This window comes from Ranitomeya variabilis, chromosome 2 (assembly GCF_051348905.1).
Source record: "Ranitomeya variabilis isolate aRanVar5 chromosome 2, aRanVar5.hap1, whole genome shotgun sequence".
NCBI lineage: Eukaryota > Metazoa > Chordata > Amphibia > Anura > Dendrobatidae > Ranitomeya > Ranitomeya variabilis.
Window position 1 is genome coordinate 412,487,350 of NC_135233.1, and position 18,243 is coordinate 412,505,592.

Here is an 18,243-nt window from a genome sequence, read left to right on the forward strand (position 1 = left end):
GTATACATTGATACCTCTTTTGGTGTTCGGTAACCATCCCGTAAGAACCGGCAGCAACCATACCGCCCCTATATGAATGTGAAGAAAAATAAAATTATGACACAAGAATACAGTAGGAGATGATACTGCCGGATAGGGTAAGGGTTCACATCTCCATTGTGACCTCTTTACTGACAAAATTGTTGCGGCCATCACTCTAGTAAACGAATCCGAGTGAAAACACGCATGAGAGTCTGGCCATAATACTTAAAAAGGCACTGTGTTGGCACGCCGGACGTCAGCACAGAAAAATGAAGTCTGTCTATAATCACTATATAAAATCGCTATTCACACACAGAACATGACAAACTGAAAATGTTTGCAAAACAGCCCAGAAAACCCAGCCTAAAGGCAGAACATGAAATTGTGTCTTGGGCAGCTCAGATATGCAGTCTGCTCCCTTCCTTGTTCTGGGGACTAGCAGGGCTGTAGTATTAGTAGCACTATAAGGCTCAGCACAAGTTCTGCTGTAATACATTCACTGATTTGTTCTGAAGTCCTCACTGTTATCACATCATTTACACAAGGACATAACAGGGCCCAAGGGTCAGAAAAGTGAGAGCCGTGATTAGGAGAACTGCTCTGGGAGAAGCCGATGGTGGGGGCTGCAGAGAGGTGACTGGTATGTTAGGAGTTAACTTCGCTCCCTGAATTTAGCCACTGTGCACTCTTGGCCAGGCACAAGTGGCCGAGCTCCATGGAATTCAGCTGTACGCTAGGAAAGATAAAAGCTTTCCTTGTCAAAGAATAACAGCAGATACAAAAATGCAAACTTGTTTGTTTCCATGGTGTCTAATTAAAGCAATTTAATACCTTGAGAAATCCCTTTAAAAACATATTTGTATGCCCTTATGACTGTTCAATCCAATTACAGTAACTAAAAAGGTACATTTTGAATTTGGAGGTAATGTGTTTTGTTCCTCAGTAAATTACTTTTGTGTTAAAGTATAACAGGAGATTGGCGTTTCTTTCCTGACACTTCTGGAGATTTGCAGTCAGCACAATGAGTGGATTCAGCTGCAGATTAGCCATTATATTCATCCCAGGTAATGCAATGATGAATGACCACAGCTACAGCGTGCAACAACAGGCAAAAAGTCTGCTACATGTGAATGTGGTCATAAACAAGCCCCATTAAATCAGCACGAAGAATGAACATAGGGCAGATACCGCAGCAATGGCGGGATGTAGAGAAAGCGGACGATACTGAGGACACCTGTAATTTGTCGATGATTTCCTGCTTGGTAATCTCTACCAAATGATGATCTTCCACTGCAAAGGCTGGAAAAGAAATGACAGAAAGGACCCCAGCATCGATCTCCTTGGACGTGGAGGCTCTTGGAAGCATTGACTGCAGAATAGACTAATAGGAAGGAGAGGAAGAAACCGTCACCGGCCATCACTCAACTATCAGGACAAGGGTTAAGAGCAATGTAAGTACCTGACAATGCTGGATTTCATCGGACAACACGTGGACCACTGACTGAGGACCACCTTTAGCACCAAACAAATTCAGTTCATCCAGTGTCTCGAGAGCTGCCTGGAAAACAGAACACAAAAGGTAAGAACGTGATATTGAGGAACCAAAAGAAGAGAAGAGAAGACTCTCACCTTGGCCATTCCCACAGAGCTGGCGTTTAGTTCAGCAATGCCCTGGTTCGTTTTATCACCGCGTTCCCACATCCCAAAATCCTAGAGAAGGACATACTCCATGACTTAGTATTCTACGCACCCCACCCACTAGTGTGAAAAGTGTGCTCCTAACTTACAGCGGTCTTATATGCGGCTTCTATGTAAAACACCAGATTCTGGATAAAGGTCACTTCATCCAAAGTGTAGATGATATGGAGACCTGCAAGGAGGAATGGTAAGGAGATGGTGAGAAGCCACAGGGGCAGGAATATTCTTACCTGGGTAGACGAATATGCAATATTATACAACAGGGACCTCCAGTGGGAATAAACCCAAGTGGGGAGGCCACAGCCGAGTCACCGGCGGCAATGATTCCTAGCACGCTCAAGACATCTGTGCAACCCACATAAAAAACAACAAAGAAAACAATGCTTAATATAAGAGAAGTCAGATATCTACTGCACATGTAGTGATGGGTCATTAATACATCATATATAATATATAATGCACCAGACGTCATTATCTGTGCCAGGAACAGCAGATATAGTGATGAGTCAGTAATAAACCATATATAATATACCAGACATCATCACCTGTGCCAGGAGCAGCAGATATAGTGATGGGTCATTAATATACTATATATAATATATACCAGACGTCATCTGTGCCAGGAGAAGCAGATATAGTGATGGGTCATTAATACATCATATATAATATATAATGTACCAGACGTCATCATCTGTGCCAGGAGCAGCAGATATAGTGATGGGTCAGTAATAAACCATATATAATATACCAGACGTCATCACCTGTGCCAGGAGCAGCAGATAAAGTGATGGGTTATTAATATACCATATATAATGTATACCAGACGTCATCACCTGAGCCAGGAGCAGCAGATATAGTGATGGGTCATTAATACATCATATATAATATATAATGTACCAGACGTCATCATCTGTGCCAGGAGAAGCAGATAAAGTGATGGGTTATTAATATACCATATATAATGTATACCAGACATCATCACCTGAGCCAGGAGAAGCAGATATAGTGATGGGTCATTAATACATCATATATAATATATAATGTACCAGACGTCATCATCTGTGCCAGGAGAAGCAGATAAAGTGATGGGTTATTAATATACCATATATAATGTATACCAGACGTCATCACCTGAGCCAGGAGCAGCAGATATAGTGATGGGTCATTAATACATCATATATAATATATAATGTACCAGACGTCATCATCTGTGCCAGGAGAAGCAGATAAAGTGATGGGTTATTAATATACCATATATAATGTATACCAGACGTCATCACCTGAGCCAGGAGAAGCAGATATAGTGATGGGTCATTAATACATCATATATAATATATAATGTACCAGACGTCATCATCTGTGCCAGGAACAGCTGATATAGTGATGGGACAGTAATATACCATATATAATATATACCAGACGTCATCATCTGTGCCAGGAGCAGCAGATATAGTGATGGGACAGTAATATACCATATATAATATATACCAGACGTCATCACCTGTGCCAGGAGCAGCAGATATAGTGATGGGTTATTAATATACCATATATAATATATAATGTACAAGACGTCATCATCTGAGCCAGGAGCAGCAGATATAGTGATGGGTCATTAATATACAATAACTATGTATTATATACCAGACGTTATCATCTGTGCCAGGAGAATCAGATATTGTGATGGGTCATTAGTACATCATATATAATATATAATGTACCAGACATCATCATCTGTGCCAGGAGCAGCAGATATAGTGATGGGTCAGTAATATACCATATATAATATATACCAGACGTCATCATCAGTGCCAGGAGCAGCAGATATAGTGATGGGACAGTAATATACCATATATAATATACCAGACGTCATCACCTGTGCCAGGAGCAGCAGATATAGTGATGGGTTATTAATATACCATATATAATATATAATGTACAAGACGTCATCATCTGTGCCAGGAGCAGCAGATGTAGTGATGGGTAATTAATATACCATATATAATATACCAGACGTCATCACCTGTGCCAGGAGCAGCAGATATAGTGATGGGTCATTAATATACCATATATAATATATACCAGACATCATCTGTGCCAGGAGAAGCAGCTATAGTGATGGGTCATTAATATACAATAACTATATATTATATACCAGACGTTATCATCTGTGCCAGGAGAAGCAGATATCGTGATGGGTCATTAATACATCATATATAATATATAATGTACCAGACGTCATCATCTGTGCCAGGAGCAGCAAATATAGTGATGGGTCAGTAATATACCGTATATAATATATACCAGACGTCATCATCTGTGCCAGGAGAAGCAGATATAGTGATGGGTCATTAATACATCATATATAATATATAATGTACCAGACGTCATCATCTGTGCCAGGAGCAGCAGATATAGTGATGGGACAGTAATAAACCATATAAAATATACCAGACATCATCACCTGTGCCAGGAGCAGCAGATATAGTGATGGGTCATTAATATACCATATATAATATACCAGAAGTTGTCATCTGTGCCAGGAGCAGCAGATATAGTGAGGGGTCATTAATATACCATATATAATATACCAGACATCATCTGTGCCAGAAAAAGCAGATACAGTGATGAAACAGTAATATACCATTTTTAACCCCTTCATGACCCAGCCTATTTTGACCTTAATGACCTGGCCGTTTTTTGCAATTCTGACCAGTGTCCCTTTATGAGGTAATAACTCAGGAACGCTTCAACGGATTCTAGCAGTTCTGAGACTGTTTTTTCATGACATATTGGGCTTCATGTTAGTGGTCAATTTAGGTTGATAATTTTTGCGTTTATTTGTGAAAAAAATGGAAATTTGGCTAAAATTTTGACTTTTTATTCTGGTAAACAAGAGAGTTATGTGACACAAAATAGTTAATAAATAACATTACCCATATGTCTACATTACATCAGCACAATTTTGGAAACAATTTTTTTTTTTTGCTAGGAAGTTATAAGGATTAAAATTTGACCAGCGATTTCTCATTTTTACAACAAAATTTACAATACCATTTTTTGTAGGGACCACCTCACATTTGAAGTCAGTTTGAGGGGTCTATATGGCTGAAAATACCCAAAAGTGACACCATTCTAAAAACTGCACCCCTCAAAGTGCTCAAAACCACATTCAAGAAGTTTATTAACCCTTCAGGTGCTTCAAAAAAAAATGAACATTTAACTTTTTAGTCACAAAAATGATCTTTTAGCAACATTTTTTTTTTTATTTTCCCAAGGGTAAAAAGAGAAACTGGACCCCAAAAGTTATTGCACAATTTGTCCTGAGTAAGCCGATACCCCATATGTGGGGGGGAACCATTGTTTGAGCGCACGACAGGGCTCGGAAGGGAAGGAGCGCCATTTCACTTTTTCAATGAAAAATTGGCTCCAATCTTTAGAGGACATCATGTCGCGTTTGGAGAGCCCCTGTGTGCCTAAACATTGGAGCTCCCCCACAAGTGACCCCATTTTGGAAACTAGACCCCCCAAGGAACTTATCTAGATGCATAGTGAGCACTTTGAACCCCAAGGTGCTTCACAAATTGATCCGTAAAAATGAAAAAGTACTTTTTTTTCACAAAAAATTTCGTTTAGCCTCAATTTTTTCATTTTCACATGGGCAACAAAATAAAATGGATCCTAAAATGTGTTGGGCAATTTCTCCTGAATACACAGATACCTCATATGTGGTCACAAACCACTGTTTGGGCACACGGCAGGGCTCGGAAGGGAAGGAGCGCCATTTGACTTTTTGAATGAAAAATTAGCTCCAATCGTTAGCGGACACCGTGTCGCGTTTGGAGAGCCCCTATGTGCCTAAACATTGGCGCTCCCCCACATGTGACCCCATTTTGGAAACTAGACCTCCCCATGGAACTAATCTAGATGTGCGGTGACCACTTTAAACCCCCAAGTGCTTCACAGAAGTTTATAACGCAGCGCAGTGAAAATAAAAAATCATTTTTCTTTCCTCAAAAATAATTTTTTAGCCTGCAATTTTTTATTTTCACAAGAGTAACACGAGAAATTGGACCCAAAAGAAGTTGTTCAGTTTGTCCTGAGTACGCGCGATACCCCATATGTGGGGGGGAACCACCGTTTGGGCACACGTCGGGGCTCGGAAGGGAAGTAGTGACTTTTGAAATGCAGACATTGATGGAATGCTTCTCAGAAGTTTACAACGCAGAGCCGTGAAAATAAAAAATCATTTTTCTTTCCTCAAAAATGATGTTTTAGCAAGCAATTTTTTATTTTCACAAGGGTAACAGGAGAAATTGGACCCCAAAAACTGTTGCCCAGTTTGTCCTGAGTATGCTGGTACCCCATATGTGGGGGTAAACCACTGTTTGGGCGCACGTTGGGGCTCGGAAGGGAGAGAGCACCATTTGACTTTTTGAATGCAAGATTGCCTGGAATCAATGGTGGCACCATGTTGCGTTTGGAGACCCCTGATGTGCCTAAACAGTGGAAACCCCTCAATTCAAACCCCAAAACACCCCTAACCCTAATCCCAACTCTAGCCATAACCCTAATCACAACCCTAACCCCAACACACCCCTAACCACAACCCTAACCCCAACCCTAACCCTAATCCCAACTCTAACCACGACCCTAATCCCAACACACCCCTAACTCTAACCATAACCCTAACCACAGCCCAATCGTAACCCTATTTCCAACTCTAGCCCTAATTCCAACCCTAAGGCTATGTGCCCACGTTGCAGATTCATGCAAGATTTATCCGCACCATTTTTGAAAAATCCGCAGGTAAAAGGCACTGCGTTTTACCTGCGGATTTACCACGGATTTCTAGTGTTTTTTGTGCGGATTTCAGCTGCGGATTCCTATTCAGGAACAGGTGTAAAACGCTGCGGAATCTGCACAAAGAATTGACATGCTGCGGAAAATACAACACAGCGTTTCCGCGCTGTATTTTCTGCACCATGGGCACAGCGGATTTGGTTTTCCATAGGTTTACATGGTACTGTAAATCTGATGGAAAACTGCTAGGAATCCGCAGCGGCCAATCCGCAACGTGTGCACATAGCCTAATTCTAACCCTAGTTCTGGCCCTAACCCTAGTGGAAATTTTTTATATATATATATATATATATATATATATATATATATATATATATATATATATATATATATATATACATATATATATATATACATATATATACACACACATATATACACACACACACATATATATATATATATATATATATATTTTTTTTTTTTTTTTTTTTACTTATTTTATTATTGTCTCTACCTATGGGGGTGATAAAGCGGGGTTTATTTATTATTTTTTTATTTTGATCGCTGTGACAGAGGATGGAGGGGAGGAGATCAGTGGCGGTGGCAGATCGCGGTCTCCAGCCATGGCTGATGCTATTGCAGCATCGGCCATGGCTGGATAGTAATATTTCACCAATTTTCATTGGTGAAATATTACTATCGCTCTGATTGAAAGTGAAACGTCACTTTCAACAGCCAATCAGAGCGATCATAGCCACAGGGGGGGGGGGGGGGGGGTGAAGCCACCCCCCTTGGGCTCAAGTACCACTCCCCCTGTCCCCGCAGGTCAGATGAAATTACAGTTAACCCTTTCACCCGACCTGCAGGAGCGCGATCCAACCATGACGCATATGCTGCGTCAAAGGTCGGGAAGGAGATAATATATAATATACCAGACAGCATCATCTGTGCCAGGAGCAGCAGATATAGTGATGGGTTATTTATATGATACCATATATAATATACCAGGCGTCATCATCAGTGCCAGGAACCGCAGCTATAGTGATGGGTCATTAATATAATACCATATATAATATACCAGACGTCGTCATCTGTGCCAGGAATAGGAGATATAGTGATGGGTCATTAATATAATACTATATATATATATAATCCATAATATAACAGACGTCATCATCTGTTCGAGGAACAGCAGATATAGTGATGTGTCATTAATATACCATACAGTTATATGAAAAAATTTGGGCACCCCTATTAAAGGGAACCTGTCACCACGTTTTTGGAAGATGGGATAAAAATAGCGTTAAATAGGGGCAGAGGTGGGCGTTACATTAGTGTGTGTGTTATGCGTTTATTACCCACCTAAGTTGCCGAAATAACTTTGCAAAGTCTCCGTTTTCGCCTGTCAATCAGGCTGGTCAGGTCACATGGGCGTGGTGTCTTCACCCAGATTTGGCGTAGTTTTCCGTTGGTGGCGTAGTGGTGTGCGCATGCCCAAAGTCCGGAATCCTCTTCCAGGGGATTTAAAATAGCGCGGTGTTCGTTATTGCATTGGTGATCGGTGGGCGCGGCCATCTTCCTTTGGCCGCGCGTGCGCAGAAGCGGCGCTCTGCTGGCCGCGGCTTCAGGAAAATGGCCGCGGGATGCCGCGCGTGCGCAGATGGATATCGCGGCGGCCATTTTCCTGAAGCCGCGGCCAGCAGAGCGCCGCTTCTGCGCACGCGCGGCCAAAGGAAGATGGCCGCGCCCACCGATCACCAATGCAATAACGAACACCGCGCTATTTTAAATCCCCTGGAAGAGGATTCCGGACTTTGGGCACGCGCACACCACTACGCCACCAACGGAAAACTACGCAAAATCTGGGGGAAGACAACGCCCATGCGACCTGACCAGCCTGATTGACAGGCGAAAACGGAGACTTTGCAAAGTTATTTCGGCAACTTAGGTGGGTAATAAACGCATAACACACACACTAATGTAACGCCCACCTCTGCCCCTATTTAACGCTATTTTTATCCCATCTTCCAAAAACGTGGTGACAGGTTCCCTTTAATCTTAAGCTTAATGTTTTATAAAAAAAAAAAAAATTTTGCAACAGCTATTTCAGTTTCATATATCTAATAACTGTTGTACACAGCAATGTTTCTGCCTTGAAATGAGGTTTATTGTACTAACAGAAAATGTGCAATCTGCATTCAAACAAAATTTGACAGGTGCATAAGTATGGGCACCCTTATCATTTTCTTGTTTTAAATACTCCTACCTACTTTTTACTGACTTACTAAAGCACTTTTTTTGGTTTTGTAACCTCATTGAGCTTTGAACTTCATAGCCAGGTGTATGCAATCATGAGAAAAGCTACTTAAAGTGGCCACTTGCAAGTTGTTCTCCTGTTTGAATCTCCTCTGAAGAGTGGCATCATGGGCTCCTCAAAACAACTGTCAAATGATCTGAAAACAAAGATTATTCAACATAGTTGTTCAGGAGAAGGATACAAAAAGCTGTCTCAGAGATTTAACATGTCAATTTCCACTGTGAGGATCATAGTAAGGAAATAGAAGAACACAGGTACAGTTCTTGTTAAGGCCAGAAGTGGCAGGCCAAGAAAAACATCAGAAAGGCAGAGAAGAAGAATGGTGAGATCAGTCAAGGACAATCCTCAGACCACCTCTTCCAGAGAGCTGCAACATCAACTAGCTGCAGATGGTGTCACTGTGCATCGGTAAACTATAGAACGCACTTTGCACAAGGAGAAGCTGTATGGGAGAGTGATGCGAAAGAAGCTGTTTCTGCAAGCATGCCACAAACAGAGTCGGCTGAGGTATGCAAAAGCACATTTGGAGAAGCCGATTTCTTTTTGGAAGAAGGTCCAGGGGACTGATGAAACCAAGATTGAGTTGTTTGGTCATACAAAAAGGCGTTATGCATGGCGGCCAAAAAACACCGCATTCCAAGAAAAACACTTGCTACCCACAGTAAAATTTGGTGGAGGTTCCATCATGCTTTGGGGCTGTGTGGCCAGTGCCGGCACCGGGAATCTTGTTAAAGTTGAGGGACGCATGGATTCCTCTCTGTATCAGCAGATTCTTGACAATAATGTTCATGAATCAGTGACAAAGTTGAAGTTACGCAGGGGATGGATCTTTCAGCAAGACAATGATCTAAAACACCGCTCCAAATCTACTCAGGCATTCATGCAGAGGAACAATTACACTGTTCTGGAATAGCCATCCCAGTCCCCAGACCTGAATATCATTGAACATCTGTGGGATCATTTGAAGAGGGCTGTCCATGCTCGGCGACCATCAAACTTATCTGAACTGGAATTGTTTTGTAAAGAGGAATGGTCAAAAATACCTTCATCCAGGATCTCATTAAAAGCTACAGGAAGCAACTAGAGGCTGTTATTTTTGCAAAAGGAGGATCTACTAAATATTAATGTCACTTTTCTGGTGAGGTGCCCATACTTATGCACCTGTCAAATTTTGTTTGAATGCAGATTGCACATTTTCTGTTAGTACAATAAACCTCATTTCAAGGCAGAAACATTACTGTGTCCAACAGTTATTAGATATATGAAACTGAAATGGCTGTTGCAAAAAAAAAATATTTTTATAAAACATTAAGCTTAAGATTAATAGGGGTGCCCAAACTTTTTCATATAACTGTATATAATATATACCAGACATCATAATCTGTGCCAAGAGCAGCAGATATAGTGATGGGTCATTAATATACCGTATATAATATTCCAGATGTCATCATCTGTGCCAGGAGCAGCATAGTGATGGGTCATTAATATGATAAAGAACATAGCTAAAGTAGGAATTAAAACATAACTTTTAATAAATATTGATAAAAAGTATGCAAAATAAATGTCACCAAAATAGTGTTAAAAAGGTACCACTAGGTATGTTCAAAATTCATATACCATGCAAGATAAGGGGTACTGAAAGGGATTTCTATAGGAACTCTGGCAGTGATCCCAAATTCCAACACTTAGACCAAGGAACCTGTTTAGTTGACGAAAAGCCAAAACCAATGGTACAAAACAAATACCCAAACCAATGTGTACCTTGGTTGCATTAATCTTAGCAGTCAATCATTTACTGAAAAATGAAAACAAGGGATGCATATAATTGGGAGAATAGAAATAAAGGAACAATCTCACCAATTTGTAGAGGGTAGGAGAGCTGGAACCCCAGTGGTGCTTCTCTGGAATAATCCGTTATCGCACGACTTCAGGAGACAATTCCCTGTCAAATCCCTACGGGGCTATAAGTAAGCTCAATCCCCAAACTCCTGCCCTTACAAGGACAATCCACAGCTATCCCTATAATCTCATGAGCCCTGCACTCTCCCTGTTAGAAGGTCCCAACGCGTTTCTTTGCAAGCAGGATCATCAGTGGACTAGCTTGCATGGGAGATAAAGTGCTTCAGTGCTAAAGATAGAGCTGCCACCCTCTATGCTGGTCTGCAGAGAGTGGAAGGAACCGTCACTTTCCAAATATATAATGTGCTAAAGGGCTAGAAATAACCAATCTCCTATAAGAAAGGAGTCATATGACCGAAAAGACTGGTCTAATAGGTCAAATGTTGTGTGCAGCGCTAATGACCACCGAGCGCTTGCTAATAATTTCATCAAACAAACAATAGAAAAAAGTATGCCCCATTATAAATATAATCAGCCCATATGATGCTTATTACTCCCTTGAAAACGCCATACCGCTCCATGATCAAACTGAAATGGGTGTTTCCTCCGGACACCGGAAGTAACCGTTGCTATGACCACGGTACGCTAACAAGAAGACTACTAAGAAAAGGGGATCAACCCCAATAATCCAGTTTGCTAAATGTTACTGGTGAACACCCTAAATGAAAAAATCATATAATGTCCGTATCCAGTAGGTCTCTTACCGGATGTTGACTCTTACCGCCTATCGGCAACATCTTTATACACGCGTATCTAAATATTTATCATCTCCGGTCGCATACCAGTAACTGCTGCCCACTGGCGGGACAATCCAGGTATGATGATCGCTGGTTTACTATACAGATCTTTTTAATCGTATCAGGCTAATAGTCTTTTCCGGTTGCGGCCAGTTACCTTGGTAACAGAGACATCCGGTATTCACCGGAGGTTCATCCCCGCTATGTCTCGGCAACCTACTGGATACGGACATTATATGATTTTTTCATTTAGGGTGTTCACCAGTAACATTTAGCAAACTGGATTATTGGGGTTGATCCCCTTTTCTTAGTAGTCTTCTTGTTAGCGTACCGTGGTCATAGCAACGGTTACTTCCGGTGTCCGGAGGAAACACCCATTTCAGTTTGATCATGGAGCGGTATGGCGTTTTCAAGGGAGTAATAAGCATCGTATGGGCTGATTATATTTATAATGGGACATACTTTTTTCTATTGTTTGTTTGATGAAATTATTAGCAAGCGCTCGGTGGTCATTAGCGCTGCACACAACATTTGACCTATTAGACCGGTCTTTTCGGTCATATGACTCCTTTCTTATAGGAGATTGGTTATTTCTAGCCCTTTAGCACATTATATATTTGGAAAGTGACGGTTCCTTCCACTCTCTGCAGACCAGCATAGAGGGTGGCAGCTCTATCTTTAGCACTGAAGCACTTTATCTCCCATGCAAGCTAGTCCCCTGATGATCCTGCTTGCAAAGAAACGCGTTGGGACCTTCTAACAGGGAGAGTGCAGGGCTCATGAGATTATAGGGATAGCTGTGGACTGTCCTTGTAAGGGCAGGAGTTTGGGGATTGAGCTTACTTATAGCCCCGTAGGGATTTGACAGGGAATTGTCTCCTGAAGTCGTGCGATAACGGATTATTCCAGAGAAGCACCACTGGGGTTCCAGCTCTCCTACCCTCTACAAATTGGTGAGATTGTTCCTTTATTTCTATTCTCCCAATTATATGCATCCCTTGTTTTCATTTTTCAGTAAATGATTGACTGCTAAGATTAATGCAACCAAGGTACACATTGGTTTGGGTATTTGTTTTGTACCATTGGTTTTGGCTTTTCGTCAACTAACCAGGTTCCTTGGTCTAAGTGTTGGAATTTGGGATCACTGCCAGAGTTCCTATAGAAATCCCTTTCAGTACCCCTTATCTTGCATGGTATATGAATTTTGAACATACCTAGTGGTACCTTTTTAACACTATTTTGGTGACATTTATTTTGCATACTTTTTATCAATATTTATTAAAAGTTATGTTTTAATTCCTACTTTAGCTATGTTCTCTATATTTTGGTAGGATCATGTGAATTATTACATCTATTATTATTATTGCTGTGTTCGCTCATTAATATGATACCATATATAATATATCAGACGCCATCATCTGTGCCAGGAGCAGCAGATATAGTGATGGGTCATAAATATATTACCATTTATAATATATAATATACCAGCCATCATCATCTGTGCCAGGAGCAGCAGATATAGTGTGGGTCATTAATATGATACCATATATAATAAAACAGACGTCATCATCTGTGCCAGGAGCAGCAGATATAGTGATGGCTCATTAATATACCATATATAATATACCAGATGTCGTCATCTGTGCCAGGAGCAACAGATATAGTGATGGGACAGTAATATACCACATATAATATACCAGAGGTCATCATCTGTGCCTGGAGCAGCAGGTATAGTGATGGGTGATTAATAACAGGATTTTTGGTTGCTTATCGTAAAATCTGTTTCTCGGTGCCTTCATTGGGGGACACAGGAACCATGGGTGTATGCTGCTGCCACTAGGAGGCTGACACTATGCACAAAAAAGTTAGCTCCTGCTCTGCAGTGTACACCCCACCGACTGGCATTCTGAAACTCAGTTAGTGAGAAAGCAGTAGGAGAAACGATAAGGTTGAGAACATAACCACAGATATCAAAACTGTAAGCATGAAAAATGTTCAAAGAACACAGAACAACAAGAAATGAAACAATCATGGGAGGGTGCTGTGTCCCCCAATGAAGGCTCCGAGAAACAGATTTTACGGTAATCAACCAAAAATCCTGCTTTCCCTATCGCCTCATTGGGGGACAGAGGAACCATGGGACGTCCCAAAGCAGTCCCTGGGGAGGAAAAAACAGACTTCCATCAGGTCAGAGGACTCACCACTGCTGCCTGCAAGATCCTTCTGCCTAGGCTGGCGTCCGAAACGTAGGTATGGACCTTGTAAAATTTGGCTAACGTGTGGATGGAAGACCAGGTTGCCGCTTTGCAAAGCGGTAGGGCAGAAGCCCTGTGGTGCACGGCCCAGGAGGCACCGACAGCCCGGGTAGAGAGAGCCTTAACCCCCGGAGGGGGCACTGTTCTTGATCCGGTAAGCCTCCAAAATTGCCGTTCTGATCCAGCGAGCAAGTCGCCTTGGAAGCCCGGCAGGCCTCTACGTGTGCCATCAGGAATGACAAAAAGCGAATCAGGCTTCCCAAAAGAGGCCGTTCTAGCAAGGTAGACCCTCACCGCCCTGACGAAGGCTAGCTTGTTCAAAGAACACTCCAGAGGATGAGTCGGAGCTGGACAAAAGGAAGGTAGAATGATGTCCTCGTTGAGGTGGAAGTTGGAAACCACCTTCGGAAGAAAGGAAGGCGGAGGCCTCAGGACCACCTTGTCCTGGTGGATAACCAAGATAGGTCGACAAGACAGGGCTGCCAACTCTGAAATAAGTCGGATAGAGGTGATGGCCACAAGAAAGGCCACCTTCCAAGAAAGAAATGACAGGGAAACCTCTCAGAGGCTCAAAGGGGGAACCCCTCAGGACCTCTAAAACAAGACTGAGATCCCAAGAATCCACAGGAGCCCTGCACGGAGGAGCAGCATGTGCTACTCCCTGAAGGAAGGTCTTGACCTGTGGTCGGGATGATAACGTCTTCTGGAAGCGGATGGAAAGAGCTGAAACTTGACCCTTTAGGGAACTAAGGGCAAGACCCGCATCCAGACCTGCCTGGAGGAAGGACAAAATAGAAGGAAGGGAAAAAGACATGGGTGAAATGTGGTTGGACTCGCACCAACGGAAATAAGCCTTCCAGGTTCGATAGTAGATCCTGGAAGACGAAGGCTTCCTAGCCTGGATCATAGTGGGAATGACCCGATCTGAAATCCAGGATGCTTTTACAACTGCGGTCTCAATAGCCACGCTGTCAATCTGAGCGACCGAGAAATCGGGTGGCAGATCAGACCCTGAGACAGCAGGTCGGGTCTGTCTGGAAGCCGCCAGGGAGTGTCCGCGAGAAGGTTGACGATCTCCGCAAACCAAGATCTCCTGGGCCAATCCGGGGTGATCAGAATGACCGGCACCCCTTCCGCCTTGATCTTATTCAACAGCTTGGGAAGCAAGGGAAGGGGTCGAAACAGATCGGGGAGCACGAACTGCGACCAAGGAATGGCCAGAGCGTCGACGCCCACTGCGAGAGGATCGCGGGACCTGGAGACGAACAGAGGGACCTTCCTGTTGATTTGGGATGCCGTGAGAACCACATCCGGAGTCCCCCATCGAAGACAAATCTGACGGAAGACCTCCTGATGCAAGGACCATTCCACTGCCACGAGGCCCTCGCGGCTGAGGAAATGGGCGGCCCAATTGTCCACGCTGGGGATATGAACCGCGGATATCAATGGAACTGTTGCCTCTGCCCAAAGGAGGATCTTGGATACCTCGGCCAAGGCCAGAGAACTCCGAGTCCCCCCCCGGTGGTTGACATATGCCACTGCTGTGGCACTGTCCGTCTGGATTCGAATTGGCAGGCCCCTGAGAATCCTTTCCCAGTGAAGGGATAGAAAGATGGCCCGAATCTCGAGGATATTGATAGTCAGGGATGACTCCTGTGCCGACCAATGACCCTGAACCATCAAGTTATGAAAAGTTACGAAACACCGCACCCCAGCCGAGAAGGCTGGCGTCCGTCGTCACCACCTGCCAGTGAACTGGAAGGAAGGCCCTGCCCTGAGAGATGAGAGGTGATGTCAGCCACCAGTTGAGGGACTGTTTGACCCAGGGCGAAAGCCAAATCGGGCGATCCAGGGAAAGGACAGTCCTGTCCCACTGTGAGAGAATAACCTGCTAAAGAGGTCTTGAGTGAAATTGGGCGAAGGGAATCATTTCCAATGTTGTAACCATCCTCCCCAGAACCTTCATGGCCGATAGGAAGGAGGGAACCCGAGGACCCTGGAGCAAGAAAACTTCCAGACAAAGAATGGTTCGCTTCTCTTCGGGAAGGAAGACTCTGGACTGACAGGTGTCGAAGAGCATGCCCAGAAATACGAAGCACTGAGAGGGAACAAGGCAGGACTTGTTCTGGTTGACAAGCCACCCGAAACGGGATAGAGTGTCGAGGACGATGGACAGACTTTTGTGAGCCTGAGAATAGTACGGGGCCTTGATGAGTATGTCGTCGAGGTACGGAAAGAGCACCAGGCCTCTGATCCTCAAGACGGCTATCAGTGCTGCCATGATCTTTGTGAAAACCCTGGGAGTGGTTGCGAGACCGAACGGCAGGGCGACAAACTGGAAATGCTCCTGATGTACTGCAAAACGAAGAAATCTGTGATGTCCCGGAAATATAGGGACATGGAGGTAGGCGTCCTGGATGTCTATGGAGCACAGAAATTCCTGAGCCTCCATGGAAGTGATTACCGAACGAAGGGAATCCATCCAAAAGTGTCTCAGACAAACCCTTTTGTTCAGCAATTTGAGATCCAGAATGGGCCGAACCTTGCCGTCCGTTTTCGGTACCACAAACAGGTTTGAATAGAAACCTGTGAACCGTTCTTAGTCTGGAACGGGAACGATTACCCCGGATTTGAGGAGGGAAGCGATGGCTGCAAAGAAACCCGGAACTAGAGCGGGGTCTCTTGGAGGGCGGGATTCTAAAAAAACGAACCCGGGGCCGTGAAATGAACTCTATTTTGTATCCTGAGGATACAACTTCCCTGACCCATGCATCCTCCACTGAGGTGATCCAGACAACCCTGAAGAAGAGGAGACGACCGCCCAGCTTGGGAGGTGCACTGGGGACTTGCAGTGAGTCATGCCGAGATGGATCTTCCATTCCTAGACCTGGAAGATCTACCTTGGGAGTAGCGGGAACGCCAGGAAGGAGTGGGTCTAAGGCTGGTTTCACACTTGCGTTTTGATCTGCAGCGTTTTTTTAAAAAAACGCATGTGGTGAAAAAACGCATGTAAACGTGTGCAAACGCTGCGTTTTTTAGACGCATGCGTTTTTGCATGCAGAAAAAAAATGCGGCGTTTACATGCGTTTTTTCCTGCGTTTGCGTTTTTTAAACGCATGCTGAGAAGTGTGTGACAGCTGCCAATCATCAAAATCAACTAGAAAACCCACTATAAACAGAAATAGCTAGGGTTAGGGTAAGGGTTAGGATCCCTAGTAACCCTAGGGATCCTAACACTAACCCTAACCCTAGGGATCCTAACCCTAACCCTAACCATAAGGGTTAGGATCCTAACCCTAACCCTAAGGGTTAGGGTTAGGATCCCTAGGGTTATGGTTAGGATCCCTAGTAACCCTAGGGATCCTAACCCTAACCCTAACTCTAACCCTAACCCTAGGGACCCTAACCCTAAGGGTTAGGATCCTAACCATAAGGGTTAGGATCCCTAGGGTTAGGATCCCTAGGGTTACTAGGGATCCTAACCTTAGGGTTAGGGTTAGGATCCCTAGTAACCCTAGGGTTAGGGTTTTCTTGTGTTTAGGGTTAGGGTTTTCTTGTTTTTTCTTGTGTTTTGTGTTTTTCTATAAAAACGCATGCGTTTTTAACACAAGCAAACGCATGTGCTTAAAAACGCATGCGTTTACATAGACAGCAATACATTTTTTTTGCCGTGAATAAACGCATGCGTTTTTTTGCGGCAAAAAAAACGTCGCTAGAAATTACTACAGGTTGCATTTCTGCAACTAAACGCACGCGTCAAAAAACGCATGCTTTGCCGAAAACGCGTCAAAACGCATGCTAAAAAATGCATGTGTTTTTAATGTTAAGTATAGAAAAACAAATGCATGCGTTTTTTAGCGCTAAAACGCTGCAGATCAAAACGCAAGTGTGAAACCAGCCTAAGGGATAAAGTCTTCTTCTCTTGACGTGCCTGTGGCCACTGCTGCTGCTGGGAAAAGGAGTTTGACCAAATATTTCCCAGCATGAGAAATCTGGGTGGCAAGTTTTGCCAGCTGTTCTGGTGGAGCTCCGGCCAGAATGCCCCGACGGAATTGTTTGGTCCATTCGGATATAGACTTCGAAACCCAGGTGGAAGCAAAAGTCGGGCATAGGGTAGACGTGGCCGCTTCGAAGGCCGACTTCGCAAAGGATTCTATGATTCTATCGTTGGAATCTTTCAGAGACTCTCCGCCAGACAGCGGGAGGACTGTGCTGGTGGAAAGTCTACAAACTAGCGGATCCACAGAGGCAGAAGAAATCCAGTTGGCGATGAGATCCAGAAAAAAAGGATATAAGATGCTTTCCTCTTTGAAAGCGTCTGGTCGGATTCTCGCTTTCTCTGGTCAGAAGCTGATCGAACTCAGGATGAGGAGCGAAAACCTTGGAAGGCGTTTTAGACCGTCTAAAGGAAACCGCCTGATCTGCGGGTTCCGCAGAGGAATCTTTGATGCTACAGGTATACCATATATAATATACCAGACGTCACCATCTGTGCCAGGAGGAGCAGATATAG

General features: G+C 43.6%; 1 protein-coding gene across 2 annotated transcripts in view; it reads right to left on the bottom strand.

Annotated features, from left to right (window-relative positions):
• Positions 1–18,243, bottom strand: part of PHKA1 (phosphorylase kinase regulatory subunit alpha 1) — a 491,521-nt gene that overhangs the window by 337,108 nt on the left and 136,170 nt on the right. For both annotated transcript variants that reach the window (XM_077286537.1, XM_077286538.1), the window contains exons 5-9: positions 1,809–1,891; positions 1,651–1,731; positions 1,481–1,579; positions 1,256–1,402; positions 15–68 (exon numbers count right to left, since the gene is read on the bottom strand). In XM_077286537.1, coding sequence (XP_077142652.1) covers positions 15–68; positions 1,256–1,402; positions 1,481–1,579; positions 1,651–1,731; positions 1,809–1,891 — 464 coding nt within the window. The remainder of the gene's footprint in view (positions 1–14; positions 69–1,255; positions 1,403–1,480; positions 1,580–1,650; positions 1,732–1,808; positions 1,892–18,243) is intronic.